The sequence below is a fragment of the Tachypleus tridentatus genome, chromosome 8, assembly GCF_004210375.1.
Source record: "Tachypleus tridentatus isolate NWPU-2018 chromosome 8, ASM421037v1, whole genome shotgun sequence".
In the NCBI taxonomy this organism is placed as follows: Eukaryota; Metazoa; Arthropoda; class Merostomata; order Xiphosura; family Limulidae; genus Tachypleus; species Tachypleus tridentatus.
The window spans coordinates 159901957-159917095 of NC_134832.1; the positions used below are offsets into that span (position 1 = coordinate 159901957).

Here is a 15139-nt window from a genome sequence, read left to right on the forward strand (position 1 = left end):
AAATCAAAGTCCATGTACTTTGATTTGAAATTAGAAAACAGCCGTTACATCAAATAGTTCGAAAACAGAACTGCTGCTGTTTGAACTACTCATTAGTCAACCTGGTGAGTTATAATTATTAAAATTTTGCTACAAGTCTTTTAAAACTTGTCTTATTTTACTTTCTGAAAACAGCCATTATGCCAAATAACTCTAAACCAAAGCTTCCAGAAATCAAGAGAAAGAATTTATTCCATACATTTAGCAAGAATGTTCACTGCTTTATTGAAACAATATTGTTGTATTAATACCAATACTATGAGTTGCAGCCTGTGAATGAAGAGTGGATATAGTTCACTGATACCTTCAATACAGGTCCAAAATGTGTTGTTCTTCAAAACAGTAACTTATATGTATGTTCCTATTAGTTAATCGATTCACTTGAAGGAAACATACAAAACTATCAAAATTGTTGTTAATAAGGTTTAATACAAAGAACATGGCTGGCTATTTTGTGGAAACTTGAAAGTCCTTTGAATGCTGTTGTATTAAACACCCAGTCAGACAAAGTTTTCACATTTTGTGTGTGAAATGGGACAAATGACACAAAATCAGTGCTGGATAAGAAGTAATGACCACACAAAGTCAGACGAATACCAGAATTGAAAACACTGAATGTGAAAGTCTGGTTGACACAAAGAATGTCCTATTACTTTCATTTCATATAAAACTGGGTTTGATAGATCAGTTTGTAATTATCTTAAACAAAGATGGTGACTGTTTCAAGTATCTGTATGAGGAATTCCCAGCAATTTCAGAAGCAACACTTAAAAGGATTTTGTTTAGCCTCAGATCAGAAAACTGACTTAAAATGAACATATCTAAGTCTGTTTGTTTATTTGAATTTTTTCATTAAGCCACATAAAAGCTATCTGTGTTAACAATCCCAAAATTAGCTACGAAAGACAAAAGAAAATGCAGCTAATCATCAGCATCCACTGTCAACTTTTGGTTACTTTTTATTAAAGAAAAGTAGGGTTGATTATAATTACTACTTGGCTGAAAAAAACAAGCATGTTTGTTTGAACAAGGATTCAACCCACAACTCACAGACTGCAAGTTCAACTTGCAATACGTGAGATCATAATACATAGCTCTGACACTAAATGATATAGATTTCACAAAAATATCAGGATGAATCTGAATGCATATCTATTTGACATCAACTTTCCTCTTGTTTATTCATTTTTTTATTTTTATCAACAAACATAATAAAAAAATTTTCATTGTGGCAAATAAAATAATAATTTGATCTAAGCAAGAGTTTTATTTATTCCTAATTCGTAACAACATTTTTACATGGAGGAGAAATGGATATTATTTTCAAAATTTAATAAGCTGAATAATAGGAAGTCGTGGCACCCAATATACTACTGCTCTAGAAGAAATCTAAGAAAAACAATCTGTTAATTTTCTTGTCCTAAAATGATGCCAGTCTTCATGGTCATTATATTTCAACATGTATATTGGGATTTTTTTTTTTGAGCTATTAATGTGAATCTAGTTATCACTGTAGTGGGCTGTATTGTTTTCACTGACCGGCTACTTCAATGAACGGATGCTGGGTGAAAAATAAAAAACATCTTTTTAACAAAAGTGCTCATTATACATCACATACAGTTTGTTTAATTAGTCTCTTTATACAGTACTGTGTGAAAGTGCAAGGGCAAAAGAATATCTTTTCATTCTTTCCATTTTATGGGCTAATTCTTCCATGTTATTACTGATTGTAAATTTCAATGCCATGGTAGTGATTCATTGATCACTTTTTAACAATTAACGAGCTAGGGTGAGAACACTGAGTTTTTAGAATTTCCTATGCTTGTACCTTGGACATGTCATTATGGTTCTGTTTGAATGAATATAGTGGTAAAATTTAGGGCATGAAATAAATGTCATAGTACAACATGCAATGTCTCAACTATGTAGAAAGAAGCTAGCATATTGAACCAGTATGTGTTGGAAGGAATAAATTTAATAGCAATCCACAAATAAATCTTGATAAAAACAGTAATAACACACATATGACGTTATCATTCCACAACTCAAAATGAGGAAATAATTGTCAGTAGATCAGAGACTTTACATAACAACTTTATGTGATGCTTGTTGGACTCTTCATCTAATTACTGTAGACTTGAAATTTTCCCCAACTACTGTCAACTACACCACAGATAATGAGTACAATACAGATAAATTTTAAAATAAGAAGGGAAGAAACAGAACACCTGGATTCAATGATACTGGCATTAAGTACCTTTGTTTATGCAACCTTCTGGATAGAAAGAAATCTGGTTTCAAGCATGAGATAAATGACCATGTACCAAATGAAAGAAATTTGTCCAAATCTACAGTATCAAGATAAGTCAATGATGATAGAATATTTGATCACATAGCAGTTAAAAAAACTTTACTTCGTTCTCCAAGTATTGACAAGAAACTGGACTGCTGATAATTGGAAATAAGTAATATGGATGGACAAGTCAAAGTTTGAAATAGTTTATTCAAAGTATACATTGTATATCCAGCAGAAGAAAGATGAAAGATTCTTGTTTCAATACACAGAACCTGTGATAAAGTATGGGAGAGGCAATGTGATGGTTTGAGGTGTTGTTCTGCAGAGATGACAGGAGATTTTAGCAAAATAGGTGGAATAATGGACCACGAAATAATGATCCATCATGACAGACCCAGTTCTACTACCAAGAGGATAATGACCCCAAACACTCATCCAACGTATGCAGAAATTACTTAGCTGAGAAATAAGCCACTGGAGTTATTCAAAATAATACAATAGTTCCCTAAGAGCCCCATCTCAAATGAGCAGATTTGGAATTTCAGAAATCAAAAACTTGAAAAATCAAATGCTACTTCCAATGAAACTATATGGGAGTGTATCAGAGACATTTTGACTAAACTTCCAAAGGACACTGTGATTAAACATCTTGTAACAAAGCCTGAAAGACTTTCCATAGTTATTAAAGTAAAAGGAGACACAACAAATATTCACTGTTTGTTGAACTCTCACTAAATTTTTCTTGCACTAAATGTGAAGAATAATAAAATATCGATATTGTACCTGTGATTTATCTTCAGGTGCTTTTTGAAAGCTGCCTGAAATCTGATTTTTGACTTTGTCCTAACACTTTTGCACAGTACTGTAGGATGGGCCTAAATGAAACTAAACATACTGGTACTGCTTTTTGGTGTATGTTATCAAGATAATAGGTTCAAAGTAAACCAAAATATCTGAGTAAAATAACAGTAATTTATACCATATCTTTAATAAGAGTTCAGAGGCAATGTGGCGTTTATTTACGTCCACTTCTAGACACCTGTCTAGAAAGTCTTGAAAATCTGTAGGCAGGTTATCTTTATTTTCATTGTTTGGTTTCCATTTGTCAATATTAAATCAAGTACCTGAAAAAGGAGTGTGACTTGATGACTAAATCAATAACTTAACAACACAAAATAATTCTAATAATAAAAATATACATGTTTATATAATGAAAACAATTATATATATCAGTAATTATAACCAATACTGTTATGACACTAGCATTACAGAGATAGAATATACCTTACTTACAAAACACAAAAATACTATCTGCTTCATGCACTATTACTGACTCATGTCACATGACACCCATGACATCGGAATGTACAAATCTTTGGATAATACTCTGTAATACTGTCGAAATATCTCCACAAAATATAACTTTACAGTAGCAGAACACCCTGAGTGAATTACCTAACATGTCACCATTTATTTATAGGGGTTTAACAAGTGGTAGTGATATTGTGGCAAAAAACACTATGCTTTATGTATTTTAAAGATTATTATATCATACACTCCACAAAAGTCAATAATTAAGAGTCTTAGATTAGACTTGAAATTAAAAGAGTCTTTACGACCAATAATGTCCACATATGAATCGTTTAATTACAATCTTGGTAAATACATAGCATGGGCATTCTCCAAATATGTAACATCAGCCAGCTCATTCATCAAAGACTCTTTTAATTTCAAGTCTAATAAAAATAAACTTAATCATAAAGCCTTAATGGCCAGTTTCGATGTTATATCCCTCTTTACAGAAGTTCCAACCACTGAAGCCTGCAAGATAGCCTTAGAACTCTATATCCGAGACCCTGACCCAACTATAGAAATTCCCAGAAACCAGTTAGCAACCCTCATAGAATTCACCACGATAAAGACAAACTTCATGTTCAACAACTAAAACTATATACAAACAAATGGCCTAAGCATGGGGAACCCAGTATCACCAGTTCTAGCCAATATTTTTATGACACAAGTTGAAACACAAGCAATTAACACAGCATTACATCCACCACTATACTGGTACAGATATGTAGATGACACGGTTGCAGGATTCAAATCTACAGAACACACACTTAATTTTTCAATCACATTAACTCTATACATCCCAACATTAACTTCACATGTGAACAGGAAGAAAGCAATCAAATATCATTTCTTAACCTCAAAATTACAAGAACTGACACACAATTCAAAACAGAAATTCACCGAAAAATCACCCATACTGGACTATATATTCCTTGGGACTCAGCACATGAAACAAAACAAACACTCAACATACTAAGAAACCAAATAAACACAGCCATAAAACTATGCTCACCAGATAAGATTAACGATGAATTAGACAAAATAAAACAATACTTCATCAACATCAATAAGTTTCCTCCACAAACTGCAGAAAACATTATACGCACACACCTAGACAGAAAGCAAAATCAACCAATTAAAGTAAATACAGCTCACGAATCAAAAAACCACGAAACCATATACTGCTGTATACCATATATTCCTGACATCAGCAAACAAATAACCAACATTTGGCAAAAATTAGTAACAAAATATGACATTCCAGTTAATACCAAATTTATTCAAAAACCAGGCATAAAACTGAGGTCTATACTATGTAAAAACTACACTGACAAACACCACACCAACATTATTTATAAAATACAATGTGATAACTGCCACAACTTCTATATTGGAGAAACAAGTAGAAAAATGGAAACCAGATTCAAAGAAGATAAAAAGTCACTTTCACACGTTTTCGAACACTGGAAGTCAAATAAACACAACATAACCATAGAAAACACTCAAATACTAAATAAAGAAACAAATATAAACAAACGCAAAAATTAAAGAAGCCTTACTTATGCAACAACTTAAACCCAAAATAAACCAATATAAAGGAACGCCTTTATACCTATATTAATATAATAAAATAAATAAAATTATATATTCAAACATCTAATACCGCTCTCTACATTTCAACACACAGTTACACAACCCCCCTTTCAAAATGTGGTCAGCTTCCGGTCAGTTACCTCTTTCTTTGTGAACCTGACGATGACCGAAGAAGGTCGAAACGTTGTTCGCTCTTCTATGTAAAATATTTTCTCAACCCAAACGAGCCGTTTTTGCATATAATCAGTTCACTTGTTTACCACTTTGCAAAATAAAATTGACAAATGGAATGAAAATTAAAACAGACTCAAAAGGAAAAAATATTATTAAAATATGCACTTCAGACTCAACGCATACCTAGATAAAAATGCTGCACTTTATAGGTCACAATTCTTTCAAAACAGAAATTAATTACATGATTTATGTTCTCCTTGTAGCTGGCCAATCAACTAAGATGTTAATAAATCAGAAGAACATATTACTTTTGAGCTATTAATAATACAAATTCACACTCAAATTGATACCAGGTGAACTATCACATGAAGCAGTAGATACCATCTGTGATGACTCATGTTAGGTACAGCAACACCTAGAAGTCAACTAGCACGTGCCCTAGTAAAAAGTTCTGAGCTAGAATCATAAAAATGACTCAGAATTTTATGTTTCATATTTATCAAGCTGAGGTACCTTTCCTTTATTTGTGCATGAACTTAAACAAAATCTGAAGGTGGAAGATATGATAAATGAGAAAAATCCTGATTTTCATACAATTCATTTATAACATTCATTTACTAGACTGTATAATGGTCATTATGACCCTGTAGAAAGAGGTAGTATCAATTGTAATGTCACTAGGGGTGCATTCTGTTATCTGCTTTCAACACCCAGCTCATAACTTCTTTCCACAGTGTTTCACATGATTATTTAATAGAAAGCCAATGGCTACAGAAGTGTCTTATAAACAGGTCAAAGTAAGAAATTATAACTCAAACAACAGCTTTTCATACCAGCCTTATGGTGGCTGTTGAAATAGAAACTTCATCTCAGTTTATGCATTATTGTAACAAAGGCAGTCATCTTTGTTCATTTAATTCCTCCAAAGAGAGCCAAGCACAGTCTTCAAGATGTATATATTAAATGTTTGTGTGCTCTGTGCATCGATGAATATAATTGATGTTAACTCAATCAAAGTGTTCAATAACAGCAATAATGGGGTGGAGAAGTTAGGAACCATCCATTAGCATGGCCACTTCCAAATTATCTTCACATTTACCCTCATTAAGAAGGAGATCATTTATTGAAAGCACTACTGTTTTTGCTCGTTTGAAAATATTATACACAGTTTGATTAAGACTGGTCCTGTGAACCTGGATTAGTTAGATAATGGAACAAGAGACAGACACAGATTTTTGTGTTTTGTATATATACACAATATAGCAATGAGGTATATGGTATCTGTACACCACCTAATTCTACCTTTAACAAATCAAGAGTGGATTTAGAAAGTTATTTTCCTTCTTTCTCAGACAACATGTGAAGAGAGAAAAGAGTATTGTTTTTCACCTGCTCTAGATCTCTCAGACCTATGGTGTCCAACACGGTCACCACTTGCCACATGCCAAAACAGCTATTGACCTGTGGTGAACTGGTGCTTTACTTCTACCACCTATTTTTTTGTATAATTAATTTCATTAACAAATAATTGAAAACATTACTATGTATTTTTTACCAATCTTTAAAAGCACAGTTAATGTTTTTGCCTCAAAGTGAAAATGTTAACATATTTTAAACAGTTTTGGTGACTATGAAATACAGTTGGACACTGGTGCATTAGACCTAAATGCACACCCACTCCCACAGCTTTTTAAAGAACCACAATTATTCCAATGTTCTGATTTCATTTCAGTTAAAAACTCACTTTTAAATAGTGTATATGATAATTTAAATTTGTGTGTTGGACTAAGGATTCTTTTAGAGTGGATGTTTGCCACTTTTTGGAGATAAATCCAAAAATAAATGAACAGCATGCATTCCACTTATTTTAAAATATGTTCAAAACAAGTGAAACATGACAAATTCTTCACACTACATGTATCACAACTGGATCTAAATACTGTATGGCTCTCTTCTTGACAAAAATCCATTTTGGCCAAATTCAATTGGATTAAAATGCAGTTGACAAGCCAAACTATTTTTTTCTATTTTAAATAATTCATTTCACATTTTCTAACTTCTCTCTGACTGAAACTCTTTTTGTCCTTGGCTTTATTTTTGGCTCACTTCCTACTCTGTAGCCTCTTTTTGGTTGTTGACACTTTTTATATCTTACATTGAGGTATCCTAGAAATCTCTGTAGCCTTAATATCAATTACACAACTTTCAATAACCTTCTGCTTTCAACTTTCTTACTGTGAAACAAAACAGTCATGAAATATTAAGTCACAAAATTAACACTACCTACATTAAACAGTGTATTTTATCTTACAACCCTGAACTTATATTTTCTAGTCACTACACTACTTGCCATTGGTTGAAAACACTAAAATAAAGTTTGTTGTAATGCAGTTTTTGAAGAGGAGGAAAAGAGAAAGTGGACTAGTTTGAACAATCCTTGAATTTCAAAAGATAACTTAATTTTAGTGAAAATACTTGATCAAAAACTTTGAATTTTTTGTATACAAAAAACTTGTAATATTTACAGAAAGCTAGTCAGATTTTGTGAAGATACACATATCATTTTAAAAGTTATAGTGTGGAAACTGATGATTATGAACAAAGTCACACAGAGTGAGTCTGTAATGAAAGGGTTTATTTCTTTTGTTCCTATCCCCCTCTTACATGACATTTTAAGAAAAGAAATGTAGTTCCTCTATCCAGGAAGTATTTATTGCACTGGCTACTGAACCTTACCCTTCCAAGAAGCCAACAGTTGTTAACTACTATTCACAGCAGTGGATATACTAATTAGACTCCTTACTGAAAACCTGAATGCATCTGTTCGATGAACTTTGTTTCACTGTTACTTTGTGTTGTATCTTACCACTTGTACTTGAATGAAAGGGAAAAGAAAGAGAGTAAGATATTTGGTGTAGACCGAAGATAGTTTAGAGACAGTGGAGTTGTTTTATAGTTCCTATAAAAAACAAAACAACAACATCCCATACCACTTTAAGCTTTGATGTTATGCTTATAATGTCAACAAACATCTCATCAGGGTCCTAGCAACATAAGAACTGGTAACTCCATTTTTCTCTCCGCATGTAAAATTTAAGTGATTTTCACCCAGTCATCTAAAGCAGGAGCGTAGATCCTGGGGTGGATGAGTGGAATACACCTCCTTCATTTTAGATGGGGGTAATGTGCATACAATCCCCCTTCCCTACAGTTTGGTCTGTTGAATTGTTTTATTGCATCACAGGCTTACAAATTGTTTGTTCTTGTGATTCTCATGTTCTTACCAATTAAATTACATAATTAGGCCTAGACGTAGGCTTTCTCAGTAGCCGAAATATACATCTTTAATATAGGCGTGCTTCTAAGCTTTTCGATTTAGGTGATAGTTTGTAAGTATCAGTCAGTAGGCCTAAGTATAGATGCAAGGCTTGCAAGCACTATCACAGAATCTACCTACGTCTTGTACGTAGTGTTAGATTAAGTAACATTTTCATCACAACAGATTGAACAGAGCATGAAATTCGAAAATATCACTCCCAAGCATAAACTCCTGTTATTTAGATCTGGTAGGCAATTTGTAGCTTGTAGCTGCATCAATCTCATGCATGTATGTTGTTATGCATGTTTAGCCGCTTTTATTGTCGAACGCCTTAGCAGCCGAAGCCGATGACCATAGTGTACGTTTAGTGTACAGTTAACCACAGGTTCGGGCCTCTCGAATCCAGACGCGCCATACATCACCCCCCTCCGCTCTCTTTAGTCTGAGCCTCGATTTTACAACAGGGCTCATTAGACCTGTGTTTGTGGCTCTCATTAAACCATGAAATTTCAGATTATCACCACCCTTTAATAAAGTGCTGGTGTTTTATGGTAAAAGAACAATATATTCTCTTATCACACATAGTAAAAATATTGTATTTTCTTGTATAATTGTTGACTACATTGTTGATCAACAGACAATGTATATTACACGGTGTACATGTCTCATAACAAACTATTCTGACTTTTTTTTTCGTTGTATTCTCGAATTTATCAAAACAAAACATCACATATATACCCGAAACTGTTATTTGTTAAGCTTCTCATATATGTATGTATATATATAATAATAATAATAGTGCCCCTAAATTCCGTAAGGAACAGAGGGCCGCAAACTCTGCGGTTTCAAAACAGACTGGTTTTTTAGTGAGTAGGTTGTTAGCCTACGGCCCGGCATGGCCAAGCGCGTTAAAGCGTGCGAGTCGTAATCTGAGGGTCGCGGGTTCGCATCCCCGTCGTGCCAAACATGCTCGCCCTTTCAGCCGTGGGGGATTTATAATGTTACGGTCAATCCCACTATTCGTTGGTAACAGAGTAGCCCAAGAGTTGGCGGTGGGTGGTGATGACTTGCTGCCTTCACTCTAATCTTACACTGCTAAATTAGGGACGGCTAGCACAGATAACCCTCGAGTAACTTTGTGCGAAATTCAAAAACAACAACAATTGTTAACCTACTGCACAACCCCCAACCGAGAGGACAATTTCTCGGCCCACTGAGTGGAATCGAACCCCTGATGTTAGCGATATAAATCCGGAGACATACCGCTGGATTAGCGGGTGAGGTATGTATATGTATATATACACATTAATTCCACCTGACAGGTGATATAATTAGTCTCATAACTTAATAATTTATTATACCATTTAATGTGAAGTCAGGAGTTAATTCTTGCTTGATGTGTTCATGGAACTGAAAGAATTCTTCTTGACTACCAGAAACCTACTTGAAATAAAAAGTATTTCAGAACGGCCGGCAACGGTCAGTTGCAAACTCTCTATTTGTTAACCTGAAGATGACCAAGGAAGGTCGAAACGTTGTTTTTTGCTGTATTAATAATAAAAGTGTTAACGCCCAGACCAGTACGTTTTGAGAAACACAACTAAAAGAATGTTCAGTGGAAGCTGTACAGCTTCATTAAAATTTTAAATTTTGTAAATAGGAAATGTTGTTCGTAATTACTTATTGTAATTTTAAAGTGTTAGAATGCAGTGACTAATGTCAGTCGATAGCACTTTCAAACACACTTTTCTGGTCGTTTCATACTATCCAACACTGATCAGCAGTGATGACAGACACTGATACATCAAAACAATTTTCATTCATATAAACCTGCACCTTATTCAGGGATCTTTTATTTTTCCTTTGAGTGGTGCATCAGTGTTACAACTGTTCATACTAAAACAGGTTCATTAAAGAATACTCCCACGAATCACTTGATTTGTTTTGAATTTCGCGCAAAGCTATTCGAGGGCTACCTGTGCTAGCCGTCACTAATTTAGCAGTATAAGACTAGAAGGAAGGCAGCTAGTCATCATCACCCACCGCCAACTCTTGGGCTACGATTTTACCAACGAATAGTGGGATTAACCATCACATTATAACGCTCCCACGGCTGAAAGGGCGAGCATGTTTGGTGAGACTCACTTGTTTAGTTGTCACGTGAGGTTGTACTCATTATATATAAGGAGTGTTGTACGTATAGCGCTTGATCTGTGTTATGATTTAACTTCCATATCTCTGCTGTTACGATAATTTTAATGAAAGAAACATTGTACAGCCAGTGTGGTTTGTGAAAAATTGCATAGTGAACAAATGATGACTGGAAATGTATGATCCAAAATAATTATATTTAGTGTAATTGTTATTTCTAACTGTCGTGTATCAAATAATATAGATATTTTAAAGATGTTAAGACATGTTTTGATTGAGGTTTTGTAGAAATCTTATAGATTTTGTTAAGATTCAATTGAGCCTTTTTCAATTCAATTTTGAGTTTATTTTGGTGAATTTGTGCTTTTAATAATGACATTGATTTATCATTTATCTTACAGCGGTATGTCTGTGGACCTGAAAGTTTAAAAACCGGGTTTCGATACCCATGATTGGCACAGCATAGATAGTCTCTTGTGTAGCTTTGTGCTTAATTCTAAACAAACTAAATTAGCTTACAAGTGTTACGAATTATTATTTAAAAAGAGTTTCCAAGTTACTTGAAACTTAAATTTAGTTGTTAATTAACTATTAATATCTATGAAATTTATATTTGCTAACAAGATTGATATACACAATTTCCTCTTTTAACACAAATATATTTTAGTATATAAACATAAAAATAATACAATTTATAATAACAGTTATTACTAATAATTATTACAAATGACGGCTGAAAAAGAACAGTTTTACAGACAGTATTGAGTCTTATATCCGGTCTGGAACCGAATATTCTATCGACGATACACGACGAGCAAATTAATTCTGAGTAAATATTGTCACACATCTTGCTTAAGTTAGCTAGTTTGGTTGGCGTTTATACTAATGACGCCTTTCTTAGATAGCTTCACAATCATACGAGTTAACTTCTTTCGGCGAGGGAGACATTTAATGTCCTCGTAAATAATAACGTCCGAAGTATCTCACTGAAGTTGAACGGTTGATAATTTTCGAAATCTATAATGTTTCTGGTCAAATTCTGTAGTTTTCCGATTAAATATAGACGTTAATCACAGTTATGGCTTCATACACCTATAGCACACTGATTGTAGCTGTCCAATAATAATATTTTCTCTTGACTCTTGGTTGGCTGCTTTTTATACAAATCACGCGAGTTTTCCGAAAGTCCACTTGACAACAATGATCCACCTGTTAACTGTGATGAATATACGTCACACACGAAAAGACTGGTTTGGTTTGTTTTGAATTTCGCGCAAAGCTACACGACGGGTATCTGTGCTGTCCGTCCCTAATTTAGCAGTGTAAAACAAGAGGGAAGGCAGCTAGTCATTACTACTCACCGCCAACTCTTGGGCATTTAGTATGTCAGGTTGCATATTGGAAAGTCCAACGTTCGAGAACACACACTGTTGTCATACATGATTTATACTTTCAGCAGTGAATATTTTACAAAAGCAGTAGTTCAGTGTCGGTACATTCCGTTAAAGGTATGCAGTGGGTGCTGCTGAATGATTCACTCTCCCACCCACATCTAACCACCAGTTGTAAATTAGGAACGGTTGCTTCCGAACCTGGAGATTTCTAATATAGTCCTTTAACTAATGTATTGCTTGAAGTGTCGAACAGGTTAAAAATATCAAACTTCAAATATTTTAAAATATTTTTTTAGAAAATAAAAGAGTTAATGAAAGCTGTTGGGACAAAATAATTAATATACGTATTAATTATTACGTATTATCTGATGCATTTATTGAAAGACACAAAATTGTATTAGCATGTGAAAACGTGTATCAAAATACTTCAGAAGCAAATCTTACTTTAATAGATCGTTTTAAGTTTACTTATTGGTTAAGTATTATTTTATTACATGTAACTAGTTTTACGGTAACGAAGATTATTATTTAAAACAGATACAAAGTTTTGGTCATTAGTGTGATCACACTATATACACATCGGGTTGGGCCCAACATGGCCAGGTGGTTAAGACGCTTGACTCGTAATCTGAAAATCGCGGGTTTGAATCCCCGTCGCACCAAACATACTCGCCCTTTCAGCCGTGGGGGTGTTATACTACGACGGTCAATTCCACTATTCGTTGGTAAAAGAGAAGCCCAAGAGTTGGCGGTGGGTGATGATGACTAACTGATCTTCCTCCAGTCTTACACTGCTAAATTAAGGACGGCTAGCGCATACATCCCTTGTGTAGCTTTGCGCAAAATAAAAAAACCCACAAGAAAACAAAAACATCGGGTATCGTAGAATTACCACCAGCAGGGGCGTAGATCTGGGGAATAGGGGATACATCCCCTTCATTTTAGGTGGGGGACGGTGCATACAATCATCCCTCCCTACAGTTTGGTCAGTTGAATTGTTTTATTGCATCACAGGCTCACAAATTTGTGTTTGTTCTTGTGATTCTCGTGTTCTTGCCAATCGAATTACATAATTGGGCTTAGATGTAGGCTTTTTCAGTAACCTAAATGTACATCTTTAATATAGGCATGGCCGAGCGCGTTAAGGCATGCGACTCGTAATCTGAGGGTCGCGGGTTCGCGTCCGCGTCGCGCTAAACATGCTCGCCCTCCCAGCTGTGGGGGTGTTATAATGTCACGAGCAATCCCACTATTCGTTTGTAAAAAGTGTAGCCCAAGAGTTGGCGGTGGGTGGTGATGACTAACTACCTTCCCTCTAGTCTTACACTCCTAAATTACGGACGGCTAGGTGCAATGGGCTAACAACCTACTCACTTAAAAACCTGTTACGGAAACCGCAGTGATTGCGGCCCTATGTTCCTTAAGGAATTGAGTGGCAGATGATGATGATGAATATAGGCATGTTTCTAAACTTTTCGATCTCAGCGATAGTTCGTAAGTATCAGTCAGTAAGCCCAAGTATACATGCAAGGCTTGCAAGCACTATCACATAATCTACCTACGTCTTGTATGTGGTGTAAGATTAAGTAAACTTTTCATCACAACAGATTGAACAGAGCATGAAATTCGAAAATATCACTCCCAAGCATAAACTCCTGTTATTTAGATCTGGTAGGCAATTTGTAGCTTGTAGCTGCATCAATCTCATGTGTATATTGTGCGGTTTTCCTAAGCCATTTGTTCTTATGCATCTCTAGCCAGTTTTATTGTCGAACATCTTACTGTCCTTAGCTGCCGAAGACGCTAACCATAGTGTACAGTTCACATGTTCGGGCCTCTCGAATCCAGACGCGCCCTTCATCACCCCTACGCTTCCTTTAGTCTGAGCCTCGATTTTACAACAGGGCTCATTAGATCTGTGTTTGTGGCCCTCATTAATCCATGAAATTTCAGATTATCACTGCCCTCTAATAAAGTGCTTGTGCTTTACGATAATACGGTTTTATTTAATAGACGTGCTTATAGACATTATATCACAACGTGTTTGATGAGTTTTAACAGGAATATAATATATTTGTGATTGTTTAAGTATTTTCGAGAAACTTGCAATTACTTGTGTTGTAGCTATCACACATTATTGTCCAGCGATGCCCAGGTGGTCAGTCGGCTCGGTAGTCCACATAAGTGGTTGCAAAAATCATCCTCCACCATCGGGTGTATAAAATCTACGACCCTGTTACAAATAGACTTATTTTCTTCGCTGAGACTAATAATCTCCTGGCAAATATTCAGAAAGCCTCCCGACGTCAATCTGCTAATCACCTCGTTTGAGTTACTGAATCTCCATTTCAAACTTTTAACCGGAATCAGGTAGCCGTATTCCTTGATGTCAGGCAAGCTTTTGATTCGGTGTGGCATAACGCTCTCCTCTATAAGCTTTTCTCCATGAACAGTCCGTATACCTTTACCCGTTGGATAGGTAGCTTTCGCCAGAGTTAAAGTTAACAATGAACTCTCTCACTCGTTTCCCATATTAGCGGGAGTCCCTAAGACTCCGTGCTCAGCCCTTTGCTATACATTCTCTGTGAATGGCATTTCTTTCCATGCCATTACTCACACTCATGATTCACAATACGCCGATGACATAGCTGTTTGGAGTACGTCTACTAACCCGCTTATCGTGTACAGACTACCATCACGCAATGGTGCGACAACTGGCAGGAAGCACTTAATCCTCACAAATCTCAAGCCATTTTATTTTATAGATGCTTTAAAAGTAAAAGAAAAGAATGTCCAAGGTACAACTTAAAGTCCATAATA

The 15139-nt window shown here is 35.1% G+C and overlaps 1 protein-coding gene across 5 annotated transcripts in view; it reads right to left on the reverse strand.

Moving 5' to 3' along the window:
* Positions 1 to 1273: 1273 nt before the first annotated feature.
* LOC143223826 (uncharacterized) overlaps positions 1274 to 15139 on the reverse strand; it is a 41738-nt gene continuing 27872 nt past the window's right edge. For 4 of the 5 annotated variants that reach the window (XR_013013159.1, XM_076452303.1, XM_076452305.1 and 1 more), the window contains one exon: positions 11571 to 14802. Coding sequence is in view for 3 of the 5 variants with exons in the window: in XM_076452303.1 (XP_076308418.1) it covers positions 14447 to 14802 (356 nt within the window). In the remaining 2 variants the exon portion in view is untranslated. Of the gene's footprint in view, positions 1601 to 11570; positions 14803 to 15139 lie in introns of those variants that run through there. The other variant, XR_013013162.1, reaches the window with a different exon arrangement.